This window comes from Gracilinanus agilis, chromosome 2, assembly GCF_016433145.1.
Source record: "Gracilinanus agilis isolate LMUSP501 chromosome 2, AgileGrace, whole genome shotgun sequence".
Lineage (NCBI taxonomy): Eukaryota > Metazoa > Chordata > Mammalia > Didelphimorphia > Didelphidae > Gracilinanus > Gracilinanus agilis.
Genome location: NC_058131.1, coordinates 269,424,724 through 269,443,718, shown reverse-complemented (window position 1 = coordinate 269,443,718; position 18,995 = coordinate 269,424,724). Strand labels below are relative to the sequence as shown.

Genomic DNA, 18,995 nt, shown 5'->3' with positions numbered 1-18,995 from the left:
AGAATGATAAGAATCCATTCCAAGCAGCAAGATACCCAGAAAAGATTACCTAGCCTTTCTAATTCCAGTGTCTCCTGACCATAAAATTATTCTTAACATCATCCTAAATCCTAACTATTTCAGTATGGATACTTTTCCTCTTATTCTTACTTCCCTAGAGAGAGAAAGGGCCAGCCTCTTCTGCATGGCAATCTGGCCTTTGTGAGCTTAAGGGCTGTTATCAGGATCCTGTCCCAAACAAGAAATTTTCATGTTGGGCTTTTCTGGGTTTGGCATAGTTGTTCCCTCCCTGGCCAAATAAATCCAGTTAGAGGCTGACTACATTGTCACAGTGGCAGCCTCCCAAGACACTGCCAATTCACCATGGCCATTAGCCAACACAGGCAGTCAGTAGTAGTAGCAGAAGAGAGTTTGCCACTGCTTTTGCCTGCAAAAGGGCTTAGAGGGAGTCCTTGTTCCTGCTGTCAGCAGCCCTAGTTGGGAGTAGCCTGTGCTTGAGAGGAAGGATGACTACCTTTGTCACCTTCCCAGGGTAGGTGTCTTGAGAAAAGCTTTCCTTACAGAGATCAGGAAGAAGCAAGAGTTGTAAGTTTTATTCCTATTTGCAAGCAAGTATAGATTGTACAGTACTCTTGCTGCCTTGTCATTCCAATAGCACTTGTCCTTATCCCAGGCAGTGTTTGCATGTGCCTGACTAATGAGTTTGGGTTCAGTGGGTTAAATTCTGGAATAAATTGTTATTAGGGACGATATGTTCCGGTTTGAAAAGCTGATGAAAAGAAAATGGTTTTTGCTTAGAGAGTAGCATGATGAAAGTCATCAACTAAATCACAAATTAAGATAACTAAGAACTCTTCCGGAACAGTGACTGAAGGGGCAGGATCTTTGAAAAGATCAGAGAATTTCCATAGTATGTCCTATGGAACAATCTCTAGCTACAAATGTATTCTTAGCCCTAGTTCTTTGAAGTGTTGGTGCCAAAAATTGTGTCTTAATCAGTCTCGATACCTCTTCTCCCCAGTCCATTTCATGTATTTCAGTGACTTGTCTAAGATGGCTAGTCCAAGGCTAGTATATGAACCTAATTAAATAAGGAAAGGACTGTCAGCACAGAGATACTGATCAGATCTCTGGACTCCCAGCCCATGGAGTCATCAATTTATCATGATTGAAATGGATCTTAGAGACTATCCAGTTCAAGTCCTTCATTTTACTTGTGGGTAAATGAAGACCCAGAGAGAAAAAAAAAATTTGGCTAAGGTTACCCAGGAAAAGTAGAGAATCCTTTTTATTACATTGTGCTGCCTTCCAGAAAGGGCAGAAGCAAAAATATGGTCATTATATTATCAAGCAACCAAGCAAGCTGTAAGCAATTTTAAAGTGCCTAATATATATTCTAGGCACTAAGCTAGAAACTCGTGTTACAAAGATTTAAAAAAAAAAAGAAAAGAAAAGAAATGGTCTGACTCCCAAAGAGCTTAAATCTATTGGGGGGGGTGAGGGGGAGAAGACAACTTGTGCATATGTAGTTGTCTTTATATTGTAAATATATAATAAGTACATACCAAAGAAATAAGGTGGACATGAAACCTAGAAATTTATTGGTATAGGAATTCCAAGACGAGGAAACTCCATCCACCAAAAGAGGCTGGCACCTTCCCAGCAACTTACATAATCTTAGAAAATTGCCTAGAGCAGTGATGGGCAAATTTTTTAAAGATGGGGCCAAAGGAAAGGGAAATGCTCATCTGTCAGTCTGTTTCTAAGGCAACTCTGAAGTTTCATTGTATTGTATCCTACTCATTGTATTCGTCAGATTAGGAATAATGTATGGAGGCCGGATAGAACATTTCAGGGCCCCCCCCCCACCATCTGGCCCGCAGGCTGTAGTTTGCCCATCACTGGCCTACACTATTGAGAGGTTAAATGACTTGGCCAGGTGTCACACAGCCAGTATATGTCAGAGGTGGGACTTTCAAACTTAGGTATTCTTGGCCAGCTTACTTACCCTATGCCACAGTCTCTCACAGAAGAAATATAAGGTAGTCTAGGAGTAAAGACCCTAATAAAAAAAAAAAACAGGAAAGGTTCATGTAGAATGTGGCACTTGAGTTGAGTCTTGACAGAAGCAAGGAATTCTCTAAGATGGACATGAGAAGGAAATATAGGGCACAGCCAGTGCAAGCCACTGAGGAAAGAGACGGCTCACTGTATATAGTAATCAGACGAGTGTAAGAGGGGAAAATGGGAAAATTATGGTTTGACTGGATATTAAAGTTTGGTCACCAGGGATCGATTACTCAATTCCAAATAAGAGGCCCAAGTCAGGATGACTTTTATGGTGGTTTATTTACACCTAGGAAGGTTGAAGGTAGGGAAAATGAGAGAGAGAAACTCTGGCCTGGATCAGAGGCTTGACCAGGGAGGTTTCAGAGGCCCAGCAGAGGGGCGCAGAGGTTAATTAAACAAGGCTTCTAGCCACAAGGCCTTTTACAATTAGTGAGGCAAGAGAGGCCTCCCTGAGGGTAGAGCCTCCAGAAACACCAAGGGAGGAGAAAGGAAGTCAGCCTAACTTACCCTTGTGACAATTCAGAGGGAAGCAGTCTGAGGTCTTGCCAGAGACCCTTCAATACCAAGTTCAAAACGCCAAAAGCCCTCCAGGAAGTTACCATCATATTTAAAGATAGCAGCTTTCCTCACTTCCTGCGTCCACCTCCAGTTTCATATGGACAAATGGCAGCCTCAACACTGTTTTGGACTGCCCAGAGGGTAGTCACTTGTCTTTGATTTGTCACTTACCAGCACATGTGGGTCACAGACCTCCCCCTCCCCACTTAATTCTAAGTTGGGTGGGGTGACATTATTTCTGGTGGCTAAAGTCTAAACAATGAATGAGGGTGAGCTAATTCCATTTACACGCTAGACCAGTGATGGGCAAACTACAGTGTGGGCCAGAGGTGGCCCCCTGAAATGTTCTATCCGGCCCAACAACACTATTCCTAATCTGACGAATACAATGAGTAGGATACAATACAATGAAACTTAAAAAGAGTTGCCTTAGAAACAGACTGACAGATGAGCATTTCCTTTCCCTTTGGCCCCCTCTTTAAAAAGATTGCCCATCACTGGACTAGACCATAGAGTGTAAGAATTGTGGTGGTAATGTATAATGATGGTGAAAAAGTAGTTTGGAGTCAGGTTGTATTGTGTTTTTGCAAACTAGAATTTATATATGATCTTAGAGACAATAGGGAGCCAACAAAGTTTATTGATTAGTAGAGTGACTTACTCAATTCTGGACTTAATCACTGACAAAAAAACTCTACACAACTTTAGAAGGGGGAAGATGGTAGAGTAATCCAAGCCTGGGGTTTGTCAAGGGAAAATCTTGATGGTATAAGGAGGCAAGAGACTCAAGAAAAGAGAATGTGTAGAATTGAATAGGTTCAGGGAGTCAAATGGGGAAAAGGAAGAGAGCCAATGGAGGGTGATATATCGCCTGGGGAAGAAGAACTGAGAGGGTAAAATGATTAAAAGTCAGTCACAATATGGACAAAAAAAAACAGGGTTTGGGCTTGTAAGAGAGAGGGAGAGAGAAAGAATGACAACAGATTCTGAGTAGAAAAAGGAATTTTATGAACATAAAACAGAAGTTCTTACTGCCACTTAGGGATGGTGGTAAGATCTAGGGAGTCAAGTAGGTGGCTCAGTGGATACAGCAATGGGCCTGGAATCAGGATGTTTTGGTGATGGAATACTCTTCTGCTATAAGAAATGATGAACAGGATGATTTCAGAAAGAATTGGAAAGACCTACATGAACTGATATAGAGTAAAATAAGTAGAACTGGGAGAACATTGTACATAGTAGCAGCAATATTATGGAGTGATCAACTGTGATAGACTTAGCTACTTTCAGCAACACAGTTTTCCATGACAAATCTGAGGGACTTATGACAAAGAATGTTATCCACCCCCAGAGAAGGAACAGTTGGAGTCAGAATGCAGATCAAAGCATATAGTTTTTCACTTTAGTTTATTTGTGTTTTTATTTTGGGGTTTTGGTTTTATATGATTATTCTCTTACAAAAATGAATAACATGGAAATATATTTTGCATGATAATGTATGACCCAGATCAAATATTCACCAGCTATGAGAGTGGGGAAGGAAGGGAAGGAGGGAGACAATTTGGGTCATATAATTTCAAAAACTTATGTGGAAATTTGTTATTACATGTAATTAGTAAAATATCTATTAAAAATAAAATGGATTTTAAAGGCAAAAAAAAAATGTTGGGGGAGACATGCCCAAGATGACACTGATATTTCGATGCAAAATGATCTCCCATTCCCTACCACCAACTCCCTGGGAGAAAAGAAAGGGAGGAAAGCAAAAACAACACACAAGTTTACTAATAATTAAAGTTATATAGCTAAGATATTTTCTTCCCTTTGTTTCAGCTCTCTGCCCAAATGTCATGAACCAACGACACCTTGGAACTCTCAGGTACCTCTTCTACAAGAGGTTTGTTGAGGTATGCCTGCATAGCGCATGCAAGATGTTTATTGCTAAGAAGTTGTGTCCATGTTAAAAAGGACCTCTACTTCTCTTCTTCTAAGGAAATACAACATAATCCAATTTCATATATTTCTGACCATTGGATATATGCCTGGCATACAGTAGGCACTTAATGAATGCTTGCTGATTAATTGATTGATAAAGTCATCAAGAATATGGAAGAGAAATACAGTTTACCTGTATCTCTATCATTGGCTTTAGTCAATCCATCATAAGCATTTAATGCTGTGCCAAATTTTCTTTGGAGTCCTATGAAATCCTCCCCTCTGCTGTATAGTAGATAGCATTGCCTGCTATTCTGGATAACACTTTCCACTTGGATTCAAAGGTGCAAATTTTGGAAGACATTCTGTTCTGCTTCCTATAGCACAGCCAAATGTGGACTTCTGCTCCCTTCAGATTGAAGAAAAGGTTGAATACTTGCATAGATAAAATGAATAAAAATGGCCATGACTGTGTGTGCCTCATGTCACCTTAGAAAGCAAAGACCTAGAGTCCAGGGGTCACTCTTACTTTCCTGACTCAGAGATCCTGGCTCGGCTACTAAGGTGTGTGACTTTAGGCAAACCATTTCACTACTCTGGGCTTCAGCATCCTCCTCTGCAAAGCCAAGTACCTGGACCAGATACTCTCTAAGTCCCTTACATCTATCACTCCATAAGTTGAGCTATGGCCTTGGTTCCTGCTTTCTTGGTGTGGATAATCTGGAGATGATAATATGTGCTCACATGAAGGGAGCCCCTGTGGACTGAGGGATACATCCAAGTGACTGCAGTCTGTTCCTCTCCCCTTCCCCAGTGGATGTCACAAGAGCTCACATCAGGTTGGCTTGTGAGTAGAGGGGAAAATAATACACCCCAGATCCTAATAATTCTTCCACATTTTGGGGTGAAGAGAAGGCCACTAAGGGGAACTGACAACACAGAGAAAACCACCACCAAGCCAACTTTCAGGTGTTGCAAATTTAACAGTTGTTTTGAAAAGGCTCTCTAGACCATCATTCATTGCCTGTGAAGAACATCATATTCCTGGGAAAAGTATCTGTATTTTTAATAACCCTGTGCTTCCGATCTGTAGCTCAGAATCCTTTCCAGGACAAAGATGTAGGCAAGCGATATGGTACAATCGTGGAATGAGCCTTGGCTCTGAAGTCAGAGGACCTGGGTTCAAATCCCACCACAGATACTTACATGACCTTGGGCAAGTCACTGAACCTCCATGAGCTTCAGATTCCTCAACTGTAAATTGTGTGGGTTGGACTAGATGGTCACTCAGATCCCTTTCAGCTCCATGTCCATGATCCTATGATCTCTTCTAATGGTTTTCAGCTAGAAATCACATCTGAATCCTCTGGCACTTGGGATCATTTACATACATTAGAGGGTGAGTGACTTTTTTTAAAAATTAAAGGACTAGAAATCTCCCTAAGGAGTCTCCATTCATCTCGCAGATTCCCCTGAATCATATAAAACATACATGTAGTGTAAAAAAGTAATTGCATTTCCCCCAGGATGAATATCAGTAGAAGCAAAGAAAAAAAACAGACCAAATTCTTTCGTATTTATCAACAGTTTCAAAAATATAAAGAAGTAAATAATTGCTTTTGCATCCATTTGTTTTGTGCTAAAAACATGCTATTTGGCTTTAATATTGTTATCTTCAGCATTAATTAGTCTCCTCAATTAGTCTGTCATTATTCATGGCAAGCAGGTTTGGATTAGAGTAATGTGAAAATGTTGGCTCCCCAAAAGGCTAAGAGACCTACTTTATATAGTGGAGCAGTTTTTCTGGGGTGTGTGTGTATGTTGTGTGTGTGTGTATGAGTGTGTGTAAGTGTGTAACTACCTCACAACCAATGGTCTTATGGTAAAAAAAATTTAAAAATAAATGTTACATAAAATCCTAGAAAAATTAAAACTACTTTACTCATCTTTATTCATTGTATTATCTAAATCACAACCCAAGATGCATTTGGACAAATATGTAAAAAAGCCACAATGAGGGCCAATTTGAGATGCCCTTTGGAAAAAATAGCTGTTTTCATAGTTTGAGAGCTAGAGGAGGGCTTCAGAAATCATCTGATTCAACTATATCATTTTATGGTTAATGAAACTGAAACTGAGGCCCCAATCTAAGCTCACACATGTAAAAATGGCAAACCTAAGATTTGAACTCAGGTCCTCTGTACCTAAATCCAGAGCACTTTCTGCATGCCCACCCCTGGGTTAAGGTTTCATTTGGAATTCATTCTTCTCATCCCAGAATAACTAGGCATTGGCCACTTGGTGTATTGTTGAGGAAAGACTGTGTAAGAAACTGGAATTCCTGTATTCCACTCTTTTGAAGGAAAAAATTGTCACTGGGTATATTTTGAATTGGATATGTTCCCCTTATGTCTAGAGTTTGTGTGTTGACATTAGAAAATTAGTTCTGTAATATATTTCAACTAAATTACTGTGAATCTTGTAGTCATGTGAAAGAACTATATTTCCTTTCATGTCTAATGCCTTTACAACAGAGGATTTATTTAAGAAAATAGTTATATTTCTGTTTTATTTGCCTTTCAGAAAAGTATGACCCAGGAGAATTGGGAAGATCACATTCAAGTGAGTTGAATGCATTATCTATCTGAGTAATTAATTCACTCTAAACATGTGTGAGCAGTAAGCTTAGAGCCCTGGACTAAACTCTCTTTGACCTGTTAAATTGGGCAACAGAGCCTATAGAAGAAAAAGATTTGGGGCTTTCTGTAGTATGTAACAGACTAAAGGAATCTTGCCAGCTTCCTAGGAGTCTGGCTCTTTTTGCATGCTAGATATATGGTCCTATCTCAACTGTGTGCATATGCAGCCAGGCAGAAGCAGGAATTTTAATGTCTTTTTATTACTGTGAAGATACATAAGGCAAGAGGAGACTAAAAACCTACTTGGCTATATAAAAATGTAAACCATAAGATGATGCCATTTTCTTTGAAATATGATAAGGTATATTTTTATTCACTTCTATCTTAAGGCACAAATCAGCCTTTTTAGATGTGTACTATTCTACACATCTACACATCCTAAAAAGGAATATTAGTAGATAGGATCAGTCTACATGGAGGAGAAAGTTTGAATCAGGGCTTGAAAAGGAATGAATCTAATTTTTAACTTTGGTTGAATTCCCACAACCTGACAAAACTACATTATTGCTTTTTAACTCATTGAAATTTTTTGTCATCAACTGAATTGGTTTAAAGCTATGAATAAAATCATACATTCATATCTACCTCTTCAAAGATGTCCATAAAAAACACTTTTCTGCCTCTGGACAGATAAGCCATTTTGCTATGCGCACACACACACACACACACACACACACACACACACATACACACACATTGTTTTTACACATATATTTAAAAACATAGTTTATTTCTCTGAAGAATACTTTGAAATTTTGTTAGGATAACGTTGCTTTGAAATGAGGCTGTCAAGGCCCTCACAGTAGCAATGGCTGTAGACACATCTGTTGTGAAACTCCAAATCTTGGTATTTACTCAGCCTTCTGAAAACTAATGCTTAGTTCTGGCTCCATTACCAAAAAGAAAGGGCTGGAACTTTGTGCTAAGTAGCGAGTAGAGGACATCTCCTAGATTAGAGTAATACCTCTTTTCAAGCCATGGGTTTGTACATGGGGTGCACAGCATTACCAGATGAACATAAAGGAAATATTCTAAGCTCCTTATAAATCATATCCCACAAGCATCAAAATGAAAGATAAATGAAATTAGGGGTTCTCTGTATGCTGTACAAGGAAGCCACAAAGTAAATTTATTTTCACAAAAAACTACTGGCTTTTTATTCATTTGGAGTAGCCACAACAGGAGACAGTTGATAAATCTTGTGATATAATGTGCATATCTTTCTGGCAATTTTCTAATCAGCACAAGCCTCTTAAATTCTGCAAGGAGCTTTCCAGCTATATGTCCTAACCCTGATCTTGACAAGAGAAATGGTTCTCTGACCTTACATGAAGGAAGTAATAGCCCCTTTCAGAACTTCTGAGATCACAAATAAACCATTCCTCAGGCAGGTGTGTTTCTCATTCCTTGGGCAAGCTGAATAGAAAAGCAAAGGTAATGTAAGCAATGATCTATGATCTTTTATGAAACCTCACTGACTGATTGGCTTGATTGTAGAGCTGTACAGTGACCTCAAATTTCACCACTCACCATGGTCTTTGTCCTGGGCTCACTTCTCTTCATTCTCTCAATTGGCTCTTTAGGTAATCTTATCAGCTCCCATGGGTCCAGTCTTTGTGTAGATGATTCTCAGATCTATATATCTAGCCCTAATCTCTCTACTGACCTGAGCTCCAGTCTTGAATCACTAGCTGCCTCTTAGACATTTAAAATTACATATTCTTTAAGCAGCTCAGGTTCAACATGCCCAAAATTCTTTGCCCCCTAAATCCTCCCCTCTTCCTGACTTCTCTGTACTATCAAAGGGCTCCACCATTCTTCCAGGCCCCCAGGTCTTTATTGGTTTCCCAGAGTTGGACAGATATGGTTCTCAAGTCTCTCCCCACTTCAATTCATTTTCTACTCAGCTACCAAAGTGATTTTCCCAAAGCATACACCTGATCATGCCACTCCACTTCCTTATTTAATAAACTCCAATGATTCCTTATTACATCCAAGATCAGATATATTTTTTTCTCTTTGGCATTTAAAGTCCTAAAGACCCTAGACCATTCCTCCCAATTCTAGTCTCTTATACTTGACTTCCCTCCCTACACACTATGATCTGACTTCTCTGGCCTTGCTGATAGGCAAACACAGCACCCCACCCCCTTACTTTGCATTAGCTTAACCTCATGCCTAGAATGCTTACACCCCTCACCTTCACTTCCTGCCTTCACTAGGTTCCTTCAAGACTCCTAATTAAATCCCACTTCTTTTAGCAGGCCATCCCCTATCCTCCTGCTCTCACCATTTTGCTAGTGCTTTTCTCTCTGATATTACTCCCTCCTTACTTTACCTTCCTTCCCCCTCCCTCCCTCCATCTGTCTCCCTCTCTCTCTGTCTCATGCTCTCTCTCTCTGACTCTCTGTATTGCTCCCTCTCTCCCTCTCTGTCTTGCTCTCCATACACACATCTACCTTTCTGTATTAATAATCTTGTATATACATGGTTTGCATGTTGTCTTCCTTATTAGAATGTGAGCTACTTGAGGACAGAGGCCATGTTTTTGCCTCTCTTTGTATATCACAGTGCTTAGCATGTAGTAAGTGCTTGTGTTGACTGACCAACTTTTATACAGGCCCAGAGAATTATATGAGAGAAAATGCAATCTCTCAGTTGGGTGCAGAATTCTTGTACTGTAAACTTCCTTATCAGCATGATTCTGGATTAGGAAAAAAAATTAAATATACATAAATAAACAAAAAAGTATATAAAGATTAGAATTAAACTTGAACATAAACTGGTCTTGATTGTAAAAGAAATCGAAAGATCACTATTGTAGCAATTAGGTGGTGCCTAGAGAGCCAGACCTGGGAGGTGCAGGGTTCACATTTGGCTTCAGATACTTCTAGAGTAAGTCACTTTGCCCAATCCTTACCACTCTTCTCTCTCAGATCCAATATCTAATATCAATTCTGAGACAGAAAGTAAGAGTTTTTTTAAAAGGTTACTGTTGGGTGTGTGTGTGTGTGTGTGTGTGTGTGTGTGTGTGTGTGTGTGTGTGTGTGTGTGTGTTATAGATCATGATATAGATCAACAGAAATACTGGATAATAGATGCCTCTAGGTTCATAGAAAGTTGAAAATTTGGTTTTTACCCCATGAAGGCCCTAATGAGAGATAGAACCTGACTGGGCTGAACAAAGACCTGGGTTTTGTTCCTTAAGGCTCCCAGTGTTTAGTAAATTATCGAGTGGAAAAGAAACCTACAGGTAACATCCACATAGTCCCATCTGCATTAGCAAGACATGTCACCGTGTCAGCAGAAGACATCTGTGTGCATCTCCAAAACCAAATAACAATGATCCCAGATTAAGGACCAGTCTTAAAATACTGGCAACTCTTGCTTGATCTTTATGGATGAGGAGGCACTAAGCTGAGAAGGAAGCAGGAAGGCATGCAGTGGCATAGATCCCAAAGAAAGAACTTGCTGAAACATCTCTTAAGGAACCCCCTTTCTTCCCCAAGATACCTGATGATGCCTCCAGGCCCACTTTTCTCTGATTTAAAACAGTAATGATTGTGATTTGAGTTTTCCAGCCCTTTCCTCTGAGGTTAAAGTGGGAAGGAGACAATGGCCTTAGCAGACAGACAGGGTTTAGAAAAAATCTCCTTGTTTCTTCTCTGGCATTGTAGTATTTGTACTACAGTCTGGGAGGGGCTGTCAGAGAGCCTCTGACTCCCCTAAATGCCTTACCAGCACTGTTAGGGAAATGATTAAGGGAAGGTCTGACAACCTGGAAAAAAAACAAGTGAATTAGCTTCTCCGTGCCAAATTAAATTTGACCTCAGGCTGGCATTCAAGGTCCCCTGTGATATTACCCAAATTTATCATAATGTGAGTCTCTTCCTCACATTGCTGTAGCCAAACAGAAGCACTTCGCGTGCCTATGCTTTCCCACCTCTATGCCTTTGGTCCCCTTCCCTCTTTCTGGAATGCCCTTCCCCTCATTCCCACCAATTAAAATTTCATCATTAACACTAAGAGGTGGCATTATGGTGAAAAGAATCCAGAAGATCTGAGCTTGAATTCTGGCTCTGCTGCTACCTATCTATGTGAGCTTGATGAAAATACTTGTAACTTTTCAAGACCTTAGTGTTTTCCTTATCTGTCAAGTTGAGGGGTTGGACCAGAGGGTCTTGAAGTTTCTTTTTAGTTCTCAGTGGTGTGACTGTCTACATTCTATGGTTATATCAAATAATTTTAAATATAAGTTTGTTCTTGGTTGGCCCTCGGACATCTTTGGTTATGCAGAGATTTTTGTTGTTATAGTGTTGTCTGAGACAAGAGTCAGAGCCCACGCTCAGTCTCTCCTTACTGCTTGGGGAAATGAGGCGTGTGTGACTTGAGGGTTCTGCTTCTTGGGGCACAAGGACAATCTAGTGATTTTGCTTGCAAAGCTGTCTTTGTTATTCTTAATGTTTACATGTTCCAGGCTAGAGAAAACCCAAACCTTTGACCATTATCTTAGCTGACTCTCTTCAGGTGCTTTTGGAATGTAGCCATCTCTGCTTTGTACCCCAGCAGCTGTGGAACAGCTGTATAGGAACCCTGCCCAACTATTTAAGACTCAAAGTGAAGAAAAACAGCGCATCCAATTGAGACTTCGAGGGGAATCTCTGGCTGAATGCAATCCCTTTTTTTGGAGTTTTGCCAGGATGCTCTCCATTTCAGTCCCATATATGGGGTAAGGGTCCTTGCTGTTTGTAATTATGTGGGAGTCACAAAGCTGTTCAATATTGCTTAAGAGTGCATTGGGACTTAGACCAAAGGTGCACCCCAAACACCTGTTCCCATTTTGTGTGCAGCATGTGTGTCCTGCCCAGTTCACATGGGAAGTCCATTTCAGAGCATGAACTAGTCCCTGACCTCCTAAGGCTCAGGCCTTCATTTTCTCTTGACTAGACCAGCTCCATTCCTCAGGCTGCTGACCTCTCATGCCTCAGAAGAGCCTCACTATAGTGATGAAGGCCTCCTGCAAAAGCCAGCTGCTGACCTAGCTCAGCACTGGGGACCTGCAGAGCCTCTCCTCTGGCTTCTCTATTGTCAGTCAGAGGCTTTATGGATTTGTTTGCTTTTCTACTTTAAATGATTTTACCATGAAAATCAAATGATTTTAGCACATGAGCTTTGCTCTCAGAGGGCTCCAGAGGCAGATGCCAGCAATTTGTAACAAACATATAACCATATTCCCACAAAACCTTTAGTTTAGTGGCAAGTAAATTGTGCCAGATGTGAGCTTCGGATGTTAAAATATGTTGTTTGTTGGCATCATAGAATCATTAGAAGAGGATTTTGAGAGTCATTTTGACTCTTCAGGGAGTAACAGTGCTAGATCATCCCATGATGGTGGGAGTGGAGATTAGACTTGCTATAGGGATCTCAGGTTCAAACCTCATCACTTCCTTTGGTAATATACATTCATGGACCTAAAAACTCAGTTATGAACTTCTCCTCTGTGCCTTAACATCATTCCTCATATTAGTAGTTTTCACCTGTTTCTCTTTCTTTAGAAGTAGGTCAACAAGTAGATAAAACAGTTTTAACTTCCTTCTTCACATACTTCTTTGCAAGCCTTCAGTGATGGACTTGTTAGCCCATTTGAGCTTATTTGCTCCTCGTGCAGCTTTTGTTAGCTAATGAAGAGAATTTTATCTATACTTTCCACCAGGGACTCTGATAGGTGAGCCTTTGCTTTATCCCCAGCTCCTCCCCAACAGAAATTTGGACTCCAACCCCAGGAACCACTCTGGACACGAAGAGGTGAGCCTTTGTTTTCTCTTGCCCAGAATTAAGCTTCCACCTCACTTCCCAGGCCATCTGCTCCAGACCTTTCCTTAACTTTCCAGCTCCAATTTATGGGTTGCCTTCTAGAATTATAATGTAAGCTTCTTGAGGGCAGAGATTGTCTTGCTTGCTTATATTTGTATCCCCAGCTTTTAGCCTAATGCCTGGTATAAATAGGTGCTTACTTAAATGCTGTCTCTCTTTTCCTTGTCTCTCCCTCTTCTCTTCTTTTCTCTCTTTACTTCTTTAGCTATGCCTTTTAGAGGTAGAATTGTTTGTCTGATATCACCAACATTGCCCATTTCTTTTCTTTTTCTAATTAAGTGATGGATATGCCACAAATGACAACTGGGGAGACTGAACTGGCTACATAAAACCACTTAACTGTACTCTCATTTCACCCCACATTTTCATATTTTGTCCACCAAAATATCTTAAGAGATACATGCCTAGTTAAGATCTAGAGGTGCCATATCTTCGGTCCTACCCTAGTTAACTCTTTCAAAAAAGAGAATGCAGGTATTTTATCATGACTTGTTCTCCCTGAATCCATGTGGATTATTAGTGATTGCTGCTTTTCTTTCTAAGTGCTTATAAACTAGCTCTTTAGTAGTCTGCTTGAGAATTTTGATAGGAATATAATTCTAGAAAGGTGTAAATATTAAAGAGCTCAGGGAATGCTTAGTTCAGTGCTTAGAGTTTATAGGAGACCAGAGACAACCTAATAAGAGATCAGGTTTGTTTGAATGCTCCAGTGGTCATAAGTGGTTCCTGACCTATCACTGGCACTAAGTTTGCCTAGATTTTAAAATACTCTTTCAGGTAGCTGATTTAGTCATTATCACTCCTAAATCATGGTCAAGATAGAAGGGGCCTCAAATATTTAAACTAATATAACATGCTTAGAAGAGATATTTTTACTTAGCAATTTATACTTTTGTCGCAAATCTTTTGTAATCTCTTGAAAATCCTCACTCAGCATTCTCTCCTCTCAACAGTAATGAGACAATCCATTCCTGCAGCAATTATCCTGACTCATTAAATAGCTTGTAATAGATCAGTACCTCTCTTAGAGCTGCTACAAGATACACATTGGCTTCTGTGAGGATTGGGCAAGTACCCAGTATTCACAAAGGAGTATGGACTATCTACAGTGGGTACTTGGCCTCATTATGCATTTAGACAAAATTACTTGACTAGTTTAGTGCTAGGAAGAGAGCCAAATAAATCCACAACTATTTAGAGGTTAACAAAAAGGTGTGAGTAAGCTTGGGGTTGGGGGAGGGGTGAGATTCTCTTCACTGAGAAGTCATATAAATGGTAAGAAACAGAAAACTAATCTTCACTCATTCTCTCTGAAAGAATGCATATCTCTGAGGAATGTTGTAATTATAGATTTAGGAAATCAGGCCAGTTTGCCAGAGTGTGAATTTCAAGATTTATTCATTCTGCGTTCTCAAGCATTGCTTCACCAGAACAGAAAGCACCCAGAGTTGAAATGCACCAAGAGGGATTAAAGCAGAGAGAAAATCACTGCAGGTACTTCCATTCATGAAAGATCCTGCAAACATACTTATGCTGCTTTGGCTCATAGCCAGATGAGTTCCCAGAACCCTGGAAAACATGGAAAAGTGTAATCTAAACCTCTCTTGTGAACACTGACTTCCACTGTGTGTTGAAGAAGAGCATCAATGGGGCTGTAATGCAGTTCCACCATTCTCCAGGTGTTCTTTGTAGGGAACTTTCTCAGTATACAGAGACAAATAGAATTAGAATCTCAAGTCAGTTTAGTCTTAGAAAACAAAAAATAAATGCGTAAGTGGAATTCTGTGGGCTGTCTCACAACTTCATACACATGCAGAAGTTTCGAATCACTATAGAGTTGTTCCTAGTCTAAATGAAAGCAAATGAAATTGAGATCTGCTTAGAGGCTTTGTACATATTAAAGGAAGCCTAGAGATCAGGTCAAAACCTCTTGGAAGGATGGGGGAGTGGGGAATAGATGACATTACATATCATTTAGATAACTCAGTGCTAAACCATAAAACCCAAGAGCTGAAAGAACCTCAGAGGTCACCATAGCCAAACCCTTCATTTTATAGTTGAGAAAACTAAGGCCCATGAGAAAGTAGTTCACACAGCCCAAGAGTTAAAATTCAGAAGTTCTTATAAAGCAATGTAATAGACCTGAAAGTGGTCGGTTAGCTCTGGTATGGGTAAAATGCAAGATAATGCAATTAGGGTGGAAAGAATTCAAATTATACTTTGAAGATCATGGATTTAGAACTTTAGGAGCTACCTCGTCCGCTCCCCCCCCCCCCAGCTTACAATTGGGAAAGCAAAGGCCTAGAAAGCATAAGCAACTTATGCAAGTAGGGGTGATAGAACAGGTGGGGGTTGTATCTAGGTCTTCTGTCTCTAGCTCTCTGACTCTTCTTTTTTTTTTTTTTAACCCTTGTACTTCGGTATTATCTCATAGGTGGAAGATTGGTAAGGGTGGGCAATGGGGGTCAAGTGACTTGCCCAGGGTCACACAGCTGGGAAGTGGCTGAGGCCGGGTTTGAACCTAGGACCTCCTGTCTCTAGGCCTGACTCTCACTCCACTGAGATACCCAGCCGCCCCTCTCTGACTTTTCTTACTGTACCACATTGTGTTTTTTTTTAAACATTTATTAATAATCATTTTTAACATGGTTACATGATTTATGCTCCTACTTTCCCCTTCACCCCCCACTCTCCCCCCACCCATGGCCGACGCACATCTCCACTAGTTTTGTCATGTGTCCTTGATCAAGACCTATTTCCAAATTGTTGGTAGTTGCATTGGTGTGGTAGTTTCGAGTCCACATCCCCAATCATGTCCACCCCGACCCATGCGTTCAAGCAGTTGCTTTTCTTATATGTTTCCTCTCCTGCAGTCCTTCCTCTGAATGTGGGTAGCATCTTTACCATAAATCCCTCAGAGCTGTCCTGGGTCATTGCATTGTTGCTGGTACAGAAGCACATTGTCTTTTGATGAAAATTTAAAGCTCTACTGATTAGGCTTTCAAAGCTCAAGACAAATTCATTCTTTTTTTTTTTTTTTTTTTTTTTTTTTTTTTTACATTTTTAAACACTTAACTTCTGTGTATTGGCTCCTAGGTGGAAGAGTGGTAATGGGAGTCAAGTGACTTGCCCAGGGTCACACAGCTGGGAAGTGTCTGAGGCCGGATTTGAACCTAGGACCTCCTGTCTCTAGGCCTGACTCTCAATCCACTGAGCTACCCAGCTGCTCCAACAAATTCAATCTTGCCAGTCTTTGTTTAGGTGTACAGGAGACTGTCATTCTTGGATTATAAACTGTGATCTAGAAATCCAAATCCCGCATCCTTTGAATTGTTTTCCAGTCATTGTCTTCTTAAACAGCTGTTCACCTACCTAGGTCAGTTGAAACCCAGGGAAGGTATGGGGGGATTAGCCCATTGTAGTGTGACTGCCAAATAATACAACATGCAGGTTCCAAAAGAATTGAAAGAAACTCCTGGATGAAAGATCAGATTTTGAAAGGAAGCCAGTAATGTTTAGGGTTCTCCTCTAACCTGTGAGATTGGTTCCAAGGAGGCAGCTACCCAGTTGTTACAACATTTCCTTTGGTTCAGCTGTCAGTAGCAGAATTCTAGGTCAGATGGCCTATGAGGATGAGCCAGAGATGTGTGCTAATTCTTAATTATTCATACTAATGGAAGAAAAAATAAGTCTAGATGATTTTTAAATGTGATTTAAAATGTTTTTACCAATTACATGTAATAAATTTCCACACAAGTTTTCCTAAGTTACATGATCAAACTTATCTCCTTCTCTCCCTTCCCTTCCCCATCCTGGTACTGGCAGGCAATTCAATCTGGATTATACATGTATTATCACACAAAACATTTACATATTGTTCATATCTTAAAAAAACCAAACACCAAAGCATAAAACCAAATAAACAAGTGAAAAATCATATGCTTTCATCTGCATTCTGACTCCTCCAGTTCTTTCTCTGGAGGTGGATAGCATTCTTCTTCATAAGTCCCTCAGAATTGTCCTGGATCATTGTATTGCTAATAGTAGCTAAGTCTGTCACAGTTGGTAAAAGATAATGATTAATCCAAAATTTGCCATTAGTTTTGGAATATAGCTGGAGACCCACATCCAAATAAAGACCCATATGGACTGTGTTATTTAGAATTACTGGGGTTCTATTTGGAAGTATTGAGCCTCAAGATATATAGTGTTTGACAAACTTCCTGTGGACATGTGGGGGACCTTGGAATGACATTTCCCGTGGTCCAATGGGTTTCCTGTTTTAGATGACATCTTCAAGGAAAAGGACGTCTTTAAATATTGGGAAAGGGCTTTGACCTTCCTTTTTGCTACCTGAGCGAGCTCGCTGGCGTACAAGACAGACAAGATGGAAGGAGATAGGTACTGGCAGGCATTTTGAATAGATCTTAGCCAGGCACGTGATCCATTTATCTCTATCAGCATGGCTTTAATTAAATTACTATTTTCCCTTATAATTTCAGCCTTCATCATTTTTAAAAATAACAGGACACTTATTAGAACCACTACACTATGCTTTTGGACTTCCTCATGTTTCACTCTGTAGGTGGTAGACTGAGGCCAGCCTGAACAGTGGTACATAGTGAGCTCCAAATTGGAAAGAGCTCAGCCTAGCTTTGATGAAGAGTTCTGGAGCATTATTTTAATAAACTTGTTTATAAGTATTGACACATAAGCTCCCTTCCCTTTAAAAAAATAATAATCTTTCCAGTGAACAAACATTTATTATCTCTCCCTCTCACATCCTCTCTAATTGAACAGTTGAAAAAGGAAAAAAGCATCATAACAAATATGCAAAATTAAAGTAAAACTGATTCCCATATTGTCCACGTACAAAAATGAATGTTTCATTGTACATTTTAAATCCATCATCTCTTTAGTAGAAGATGGGTAGCATGCTTCATGTTTGGTCCTCTTATCATATTTTATCATCATACTGATCAGAGTTCTAAAGTTTTTTAAGTTTTTTCTTTATAATATATATAAGTTCTCTGCTTTGCATCAGTTCATAGACATCATCCCAGTTTCCTCTGAAACTATCCATTTCACCATTTCTTATGAAGCATGGATCATTATTTAGCCATTTCCCAATAGGTGGGCACCCCCTTAATTTCTAGTATTTTTGCTTTTTTTTAAAGATCTATAAATATTTTTTTACATATGGGTCCTTTTCTTCTTCATTTCATCTCTTTGGGGCATATACTTAGTAGGGTATTATTAGGGCAAAGGATATTTACAGTTTAGGTCATCACTCCATATTGCTTCTTTGAATGGCTAGACCAGTTCATAGTCCACCAACAGTTTACAAGTATGTCTATTTTCTGGCATCTCCTGCCAACAATTGTCATTTTCCTCTTTTGACAATTTTACTAACCAGTGGATTGAGATGGAACCCCAAAGTTGCTTTAATTTGCATTTCTCTAATGACTGGTGAATTGGAGTATTGTTTCATTGATAGCTCTAGTCTTTTCCTTGGAAAACTGCTTCCCCATATTTTATTTTTACCATTTGTTTATTGAGGAATGGCATTTATTCTTATAAATTTATATCAGTTTCTTTATATATTTTGGATATAAGAGAAATTTACTACAAAGGCATTTTCCCCTGGTTAACTTTGCATTTTAATTAAACTTATACAAAGAAATTTTAATTCTTTATAATCAAAATTATCGATTTTATCATCCAGTCTCACATCTCCGCCTGCCCATTGTACATCTAGACTTGGATTCCCATAGACTTAATCCCATCTTAAACTCAACATGTCCAAAACCAAAATCACTATCTTTCCCCACCAAACACTCCCCTGGTTATAAGCTCTTA

The 18,995-nt window shown here is 39.7% G+C and overlaps 1 protein-coding gene across 1 annotated transcript in view; it reads left to right on the top strand.

Moving 5' to 3' along the window:
- EXD3 (exonuclease 3'-5' domain containing 3) overlaps nt 1-18,995 on the top strand; it is a 269,262-nt gene that overhangs the window by 36,176 nt on the left and 214,091 nt on the right. The window contains exons 8-9 of the mRNA XM_044659662.1: nt 4,462-4,535; nt 7,147-7,185. Of these exons, the coding sequence (XP_044515597.1) occupies nt 4,462-4,535; nt 7,147-7,185 (113 nt within the window). The remainder of the gene's footprint in view (nt 1-4,461; nt 4,536-7,146; nt 7,186-18,995) is intronic.